The sequence below is a fragment of the Limulus polyphemus genome, unplaced genomic scaffold, assembly GCF_000517525.1.
Source record: "Limulus polyphemus unplaced genomic scaffold, Limulus_polyphemus-2.1.2 Scaffold1761, whole genome shotgun sequence".
Taxonomy (NCBI): Eukaryota; Metazoa; Arthropoda; class Merostomata; order Xiphosura; family Limulidae; genus Limulus; species Limulus polyphemus.
The window spans coordinates 76,973-86,591 of NW_013667371.1; the positions used below are offsets into that span (position 1 = coordinate 76,973).

At 35.1% G+C, this 9,619-nt stretch overlaps 1 protein-coding gene across 1 annotated transcript in view; it reads right to left on the bottom strand.

The window, feature by feature from the left end:
- Positions 1-2,866, bottom strand: part of LOC106464855 — a 7,556-nt gene extending 4,690 nt beyond the window's left edge. The window contains exons 1-2 of the mRNA XM_013925012.2: positions 2,709-2,866; positions 1,593-1,761 (exon numbers count right to left, since the gene is read on the bottom strand). Of these exons, the coding sequence (XP_013780466.1) occupies positions 1,593-1,761; positions 2,709-2,760 (221 nt within the window). The 5' untranslated portion in view covers positions 2,761-2,866. The remainder of the gene's footprint in view (positions 1-1,592; positions 1,762-2,708) is intronic.
- Positions 2,867-9,619: the final 6,753 nt, after the last annotated feature.

A 9,619-nucleotide genomic window follows, 5' to 3' on the forward strand; every position in this document is an offset into this window, starting at 1 on the left:
CGCAACAGTATTAAAGGCTTTCAGATACAAGAAATTGTTTCAACCAAATCATTATAAATAAAAGTAATTGTAATAAATGTATTAAAAATTTATTTAAAAGATTGGTCATATAATTGATAGATAAGAACCTCAAACACTTGACACGATAAAGTTAGAAACACTTTGAAACACTTTTCCCTTATCCCCTAACCAAAATTCTAAATTATCATCATCTAAATTTGTTCTTCCACAGTTTTATACATTACCTAAAATACATAACGAAAATATCAGCCAAATTGTTTCTGGTATTAATTCATCATTACACCTCGTTCCCATATTCATAATTGATATTTTTTTTCTTATACTCACAAAACAAACACCACATTAAAGATTCAACACACCTTGTTAATCAAATCCGTTCTTTAAAATAACGTTTTGTTTTTTTAGATTTCGTACACTTATTCGCTTTAGTAGCTGTTAAATATAAGTGAAGTCATTAGTCGTTTTGAAGACAGGCTAATTCAAAATAACATTTCTCCGCATGAATTTCAAGCAAGTAAATTATATTCTCAAATTCAAGGATGGCCTATGGACCTCCACTTTCCCGCTAATTTGGCACATTTTCATGGATTATATTCAAACGATTGTCACTTAAAAGAAAACATTTGGTTGAGATTTGTGAAAAATCGGTTTGCAACGTGGAGTTACGGTGACGTTAAGGTAAAAGATTTTTTTACATCAAGTACACAATTTACATGATAACGTTAGATTTACAGCTGGAAATGACATATTTAGATATTTTGGCAAATATAAACTCTTTAGCAGCCACCGTGTACCTCCATATAACAAAGTGTGAATGCAATAGTGTCTGTATCGTAAACTATAATGTTATGTGAATTAACACAAACTTCCTTTAAAACATTAGGATTAGATTTTATCACGTGGTATTAGCTATGACCATCATATCCTCCAACGAGATGACTGTTTGTTTTGGACCAAAGCCACATAGGGGAGGAGGAGGGGCTATGGGATGAGACCGAATTAATTAGTTTCTTGAACAATTATACAAAACTGAATGCAAGAGTCGCTAGCTATAATTAAACAAGGATTTTTCTTTAAATATAAAGACGAAAGTCCAGGAATTTTATTCCTCTAATTGTACTGAAAGTAACATTGTATAAAAAAGTATATATTCATTAATAATATATTTTGTATGTTGTTTTATATTTTTCTTGAATATTTGTCTTATATGCATGCGTGTGCGTGTGTTGTTACAGCAAAAGCAAAGCCACATCAGGCTATCTGCAGAATTCACCGAGAGGAATCGAGCCCCTGATTTTAACTGTGTAAACCCGAAGATTTACCTATGTCCCACCAGGAGACTTACCTTATGCATAGTATATATATATATATATATATACACCGTTGTCGCGCCTATTTTATTTCTGCCCGATGATGGCCGAAACATGAAGAGAAATAATGAATAATTGCGGTTTAGTTGGTATATTACTTTGGATAAGCGAACACGTTAATAATTAAAGGTTGGTTAGTAGTAAGCGAAATATAAATCCAGAGTTGAAAATGTAAAAAAATATCTTTGTACTAAAACGTACTTGCATAATGAAGCGTAGTCCCTGTTAGTCACATTTGACATCAGTTGAATCTGAAAATTTGTTGGACTACCATCGTGCATGTAACATCGCTGCATCTTTTGGTTCATCGAAAATAACTCTTGAGTGGTACATTTTCCAATTAGTTGCAAGTTGTTGGTAGGAAGGCTCTCTGATAAGAAAATAAGAAATTTATTTAAAAGGCATTCCAACGTAAAAAGAAAAAAAAAATCTGAAAATTATTCAACATTAATGAAAATACTTTTAAGTTACTGGAAATTAATTTGAAACAATGAAAAATGACACCAAACAAAATTCATGAACTTTGTTTGTTTATTTACTTTAGAGTAAAGCTACATCGGGCTAACCACTGTGGAGAATCGAAACCAAGACTTTAGCATCGTAGGTGCGTAAACCGCCTCCCCCCGAGAGATGGTTCCAGCAGGACAAGCAGACACATATAGAAATATATATTAAACGTATTCAGAGTTTTTCAGATAGATTTTTGAGTTTTGCCATATTCTGTCCTAATCAGTTGAGTGTTGAGGTATTCCGCTCCCGATAGGCTAACAGTTTATTAAAACGTCGGCAGAGTCTTTCCTCCACATTTCTATACATGATAACTGAAAACAATCTATATCCTATACTGTGTTTATGCCATATTATTACAGTATTGGAATCGTAGAAATAAAACTATATGTAACGTGTTTCAATAGTATTTAGGAGAGTATAGATAGAGCAGAGTTTTTAATTTTACTGTTAACGAACTGTTCCTGTAGGCTATAGTAGGACCACCCTTCCGCTTCTATACTATTACTAAGGCCCTTTTTTTTGGCAGGTCGAAAAAAAAGACTTTATATAGAACCCGAAACGTGTCCTATTCTAGAAGCAGAAACAGCCAGAGGCAGTCTATTGACGTCAAGTTCCCCTAAAAGTTTTAAATATACAGAGTCTTAATACTCATTAATCCTACGACTACGACTCTAGAACGAGTGAAAAAAAGGTTTACGAGTGGGTGAATTTTCTATGATAGAGTGCATGCAACATAACGTAAATTGTACTGAATCCAGAACAGTGAATAACATAGTATGCATATATATATATATAGATTTATCTTACCCGAGAGTAAGGCAACTGTTAAGAAAATAAACAGTATAGCTGACGAATTCATCTTTTAGTTATAAGTAGGTACCACGAGTAATCACGATCCGTCCGTCACACTTCTTTGTGAAAGTGAAACAAAGCTCACACTTGTGGCATATAAATATGATGATTGAAACGGGAAGGACGTTGATTGGCTACTAGTGAAACGTCACACGGAGTGAATGTTGCACAACAGACAGGTTATGTGGCGTCATTTCTAAACATTGTGGGGTCGGAAGTATAATTTGTGGAAAAATCCCAAAATACTAAAAAAAAAAAAGTAGTTCTGTGTTCTCGAACATCGACAAACAATAAATAAATCTACAATGTGTTAGAAATGACAGAGCACTACATACTGAATGGAGTTATAAATATATGTGTATACAGACGGTGAGGTATAGGCGCGTAAGTTTCTAACAATAGCATCAGATTCATTCGAAGTTTAATGATGAATAGTAGAGCGACGGCAGCAACAATGAACATTTGACACCTGTATATGTACACTAACAAACACTTAATTCTTGAACGTTTCGGAATATACATATTCTATCTTCAGCAAGTTATATTGAACAAGGTAAATTATTACAAACGTTTAAACTATTTATAACAAATAATTAAAATACAGAATAATAGGATGAAGTAAATTAACCCACAACCAAATAAACAATAGGATAATGCAACAATTATAACAATATTATACAAGTGTTCAGAATAGTCTTAACTCTAGTGAAGCTGTATTATTATTTAAAGTTTACATATATACTCCATAAATACGTCTCTCAGTATTGGATATATATATACGTATATGTGTGTGTGTGTATTTCACATTAACACAGAAATATTCAGTACATCGAGTAACCAGATGATGTGTTGATTTCTTTGATTTTGGATCAGTCGATAAGCACAAAAGTACACAATGGGCTATCTATGCTCTGTCTAACTCAGGTACTGAAACCCAGTTTTTAGTATCGTAGGCCTGCTGAATTAACGCTGATCCACTGGTGGGTACGTTATGTTGAGAGAATAAAATTATGAAGCAAATACACGTCTGTTACGAAAGGATTCAGCTGGGTGGAATGTTGAATAATATTGAATAACTTCAGAACGAATTGTAAAGTTATAATAAAAAAAAAAGAGTGAATCCTCAGTAGCCGCGAAATTTGAAATTCTTTTAGGTAGGATTAGAGTAAGTTAATCTAGGAGTCTCCCCCCCCCCTTTTCTTAGCTATTGTTACATATATGCTTGTTTGTTAATTTCCGGTAGAAATTCTTTCAGAGGAACTTCAGCGATACAAGTCCTTTCTTGATTAAACCAGTTTATTCTTTCTGGATACAAACTTCTAGTACACAGTAATTCCACAGTCAGTACGTTTCTCGTCACTTTAAACTTAACAACTTTTATAATACACGCTATAAAACACAACGATTTACAATCTCGATAACTTTGCTCTCTACGAGTGCAAAACACACACTCGCTCGAAACAGAATCGTATATTACCCGAAACTCACCTAACTACTGTTCGTTTTATCATCCCCTGGAATGTCTCTGCCAGGCTTATATACTAACGAAGAGGCATCTCCAAAATTCGCGGAGTTCTCCGATAATTCGAGAAATTCGGCCACGCATGCTCTAGCAGCGTCACGTGACTTCCGCTTTCTAACTCTATATTTTTGTTTGCCTGCAATACCAAGCGTGGGGGCGCGGTTATACCCGATTCGATTTTATTACTCATCAGGAACTTTACCAGTCTACCCTCAAATTAAAATTCTTTTTAGGCAGAATTAGAGTAAATTAACCTGTGAGACCTTGGGCGTGGTCAAATATATCAATCGAAAGGGTTTGACCTCCTGAGTCCAAATTGTAATCATATCTCAAATCGGCCAAGAGATAACAGAACTATGAGCAAAAAGTTTATACTCGAAAACCAAACTCATTGTTATTCTATATGCTGCTCTGCCGTGACTAAAAAAGGGTGGCTGTCCTATAGGACCTCAGCAATTACAAGATTCAAGGGCAGCTCGCTGGTTATTTTGATAATGAAATAACTCAGCTGATAAGTACCTAGCTTTAAACTTAGTACTCTTAACACATATACGGCTAAACAGTGATAAATTTCAAATTAGAAAAAAAGTCATAATAATAATAACTGAAAAGACGAAACACTGACCATACATATTGATATTTTTTTACGTTAAAACTATTTTAACTTTTTCTTGGCATCTTCAGATGTTATCCCTTCCTAACTTTTCTTGTCGTGAGTATGAGGAAGGTCTAGTTTTCAGAGTGTTTAGCATATTTACATATCTATTAGCATTTCTCAAACTATGTTCCGCGAAACCCTGGTGTTCCGTCCGAGATTGATAGGTGCTCCGTGAGAAAATCATGATTTTAAATTTTAATAAAATATTTAACACTTTTTGTACGATCATAACTTATTATGAAATATTTTCCTATGTATTAGAATTAGATAATATCGATTTCGCATTGAAAAATAATTATAGAAGATGCCATACCTATTCTATTAAGTCGTCAAGAAATTAATATCTCGTTTTAGAATGCTTTCATTAACCCGCCCCCCCCCCAAAAAAAAAACAACCAAAAAAACGTACATCACGTATAATAGTTAATAATAGCATGGCCAGGTGGTTAGGGCGCTCGATTAGCAATCTGAGCGTCGCGGGTTCGAATACCCGTCACACCAAACATGCTCGCCCCCTTTCAGCCGTGGGGGCGTTATAATGTGACGGTCAATCCCACAATTTGTTGGTAAAATAGTAGCACAAGAGTTGACTGTGGGTGGTGATGACTAGCTGCCTTCCCCCTAGTCTTAACTGCTAAATTAGGGATGCTAAGATCTAGTTCTACTAGTTGAGATCAATTAAATTGGGTCGACATGTTGGAATTGATATTGATGCTCTGAAGACTCTTGTTGAGTCTAACCCAATTTGCCCTGAAATTTCATGTCTCTCATGAAACAATACGTAAAAAAGAAGAAGGTGTTTGGGTGCGTCACGAACTCTCCCATGACCATCGTGTCCAATGTGTGAACGTTGCTTCGTCTCATCATTTTTGGACAGAATTGTCACAGGTGATGAAAAATGGATTCTATGCGAATATTAAACGCCAAAAACAATGGCTAGACAAAACCATTTCCGACCCCCTAAACCTGGACTCCATCCACAAAAAGTGATGCTTTGCATTTGTTGGGACATCAAAGGAGTAATCCACTTAGAACTCCTCAATCCACAGCGAACTGGCAATGCAGAGATCTATAGTCGGCAACTGGAACGTTTAAATCAAGCCCTTCATGAGAAACCCCCTTCACTCGTCAAGATGAAAGGTGGTGTTCTCTCTACGACAATGTACGTCCACATGTGGCACGTTTGACGCAACACAAGATTATGGGATTGGGTTAGAAAATTCTCCGCCATCCACCATATTCTCCAGATATGGCACCATCAGATTACCGTCTTTTTCGTTCGCTGCAACACCATCTTAATGGGAAAATGTATGCAAATGTGGAAGGTATAAAAGAGGACATCGACATGTTTTTTGCTTCAAAGCCAAGTGATTTCTTTAATCAGGGCATTAACAACCTGATTGTAAGATGAGTATGGAGACTATTTCATTTAATAAATGTCTTGTTTTGATATACAAGTTGTTCGGTTTTTTTATCTAAAAAAGCGACATTAATTTCTTGACGACCTAATACATAATATCTTAGTGGAGAAGTTTGTACCTTAAATATATTACAAGCATAAAAATGTAAAAATTCATTAATATGTAATTTGATTAAATGAATAATATACAAATCTAGAGAGCTCTGCGCACTCAACATACCCTCTACACCGATATTTCACGTGTCTAGTGTTCCCTAAGGTTTTTCTCGGCTGAAAAGTGTTCCGTGGCCAAAAAAGTTTGGAAAACGCTGCTCTAGAGAATCTGTGTTTGGAGATGCAAGAAGACACAAGCAATCTTACAAGTGTTTCCACGACATGTCGAGAGCTGCATGCCATGAATTTTCACGGAAGAGATGCAGCCCACAAGCCGTTTATAACAAAAACTAATACACACTGTCCATTGGCATGGGGTAAGGCATACTGGATCGTGGATCAATGCAAATCTGTCCTGTGGAGCGACGAGCCACGCTACACGTTCTTCCAGTTTGATGGATGTGTTTGGGTATGGAGGATACTTGGAGAATTCTCATTATCTGAGTGTTCTGTCCCAATAATGAAGTTTGGAGGTAGTGATAATGTGATCTAAGGGTGCTTCTCGTGTGTGGACTATGTCCACTGGTTGCAGTGCATGGATCCATGAATGCTGAGTCCTACATTGATTTTCTGAACAATTCTATGTATCTTACATTATGGCAGTTTTATGGTACCGGCCCTTACACCTTCCAACATGATAACTCTCCATGTCACAAAGCAAGGATTGTGAATGCGTGGTTTGAAGAGAATAACATCCGAACATTGCAATGGCCAAAACAGAGCCCCGACCTCAAACCGATAGAACATCTTTGGGATGAACTGGAACGCACAATTAGGGCAAGACGAAAACGGCCCTCTTCAGTAGTGGAGATTACTAATATTTTAAAGAAGGGGTGGAGTACAATACCACCAGCTTTCTACCAGAAACTAGCAGATCGTCTTCCACGACGCATTGAAGCAGTAATTAAGGCCAAAGGCGGGCCAACACGGTATTAATTTCTTGAAATAAAGACATGTTTTATTCACAACTACCCGTGTCTCGTTACTTTTGGTAGGATAGAGTATTAGCGTTGTGTTCACCACGGACAATCGAATTTTTAGTGTTCTAAGCAATAACAGGCTTACTGTTCAGCTCGAAATTCATGCTTTAAGTCATTGATCACTAAAGCTTCGAGTTGTGGTCTTTTACATTAAATAATATGTTAATATATACAACAAATAGATACTCTATATAAATGTATATTATACACTTTTATCCATCCTTCCCTCTATTTATATATCTGTCGGTCTGTCCATCTACCCACTTATTAAATCAAATACAGAAAAGTTAGCGAAATAAGCTTTTATGTTATAAAGTTTTAGTTCTTGTATCTCGTACGATATTTATTGCAATTTTCAACGTCTTTGCTTATAACTAAAACTGCAAAGACTGAAGTATGTATATCAATTAAGATAGCTTAGTTCAAACACGATACAATTTGATGATTATCTATCCATGTTTTGTAGATTCCCAAAGTTTATAGATTCAAAAACAAATCTATAAACTGATAAGAAAACTTCTGCTTCCAGATTCAATTCAGACTTATCTCTAAAATTAATTTCCAGAAATCAAAGTATAAGAATAACGATCGACATTCCCTTGATCATGGCTTATATGCAAATACACAGTGCAGTGAATGTAAGGCTGTACTTGTTAGTAAAACTAAAACGCCACTGAAGAACAGAATCATGAAACTAGAAATATCCACCAGAATCAGTCAGCAATTCGATCACAGGAAGAAGCCACAGGTGTGGCATTACATGCCATTTTTGACAGCTTTATCATCTTCGCAACTCGGTTTACAGATCTTGAATCTCGATTAAACGTAAGTTTTCTCATCGCTAAATATCAATCTAAATATTCTACATACATCAGTTAAAATTTTTATATGTATATTGTCAAAAAAACCATCAATCTGATTAGTATTATTATTTTATTTCCCCTTTTTAGAACTTTCAGTATATATAATTCAAACTGTTCATTTCATAGTAAAATTCACGTTTTTATTGTTCACTTTGATTTACTTTATATTATGTGTTCGTTCTAACTACATTACTTATATGTTCAATAATGATTTATTTCCTTTTGTCTGACTTTTCTTATCCACATAGACTCTTAAAACTAATAAATGTATCGAAAAAAATAAGTTTTTATAGGATAAAATATTTCTTTCATTCATGAAATAGGATTTTTATTACCATTTTAATGACGACATACAAACCGTTCTATACTTAAATGCTACGATAGATGGTAGAGGCACAAAATGTGCTTATAAACAACTAATGGCCAACATGCGTGGGTATTTCCATTGATGATGAAGCATACGATTTCAGGAACACTACGAAATTGCTGGTGGCAATAATTCTGATAAATGTTTGCAGTCACGTGACCTATGCAATCGAGTCCACTATCTTGCCTGTGTGCTGCCAAATCTCATCCCCATCGTACATATGCGCATGCGTGATATGACATGGCAATAAGTCTGCCAAATCTCATCCCTCCAAATTATGTCTTATACAAAATAGTTTAGTGCTATTTCTTTCCTTATTATAAAAATTTGGTATTTTTTATTTACTTTTATGAGTGTAATTTTGTTCGCATACTTGTTTTAATTCGTAAATACTATAGCTACTTTCACTCAGTATTAACTGACAAACGCTCACCACGATTGTCACTCGTTTTGTTAAATAAAATAGTGTTAATCTAGTCGTAGAATTCGTGTCTTATAACAGTACATTTTATTTCACTTTAGTGCTATTTCTTTTCGTAATAAAGAAATTTGGTATTGCATATTTACTTTTATGGCAGTAATTTTGTTTGTGGGCCAACAATGAAATAACTTATTTTGGTGAAAGTCGACAGCAACAGCTTCTGTCTTTGCGAAAAAAAACAAAACAAAAAACTTTTCGATCACAAGGAAACCGCTGTGGTAAAATTGTTGGCTGAGGCTGAGAAAGAGACCACTGAAAATGTATGTTTGAAAGCATTATCTGACTAGAAAGTGATCACCGCAAGAATTTTTCGCGCAGCATATAAGGTAGCAAAAGAAAGCCCATTATTCCATAATTTTGAATCTGAAATATATTTACAAGAGCTAAATGGAAAGGACATGGGCAGTATCCTTCACTCAATG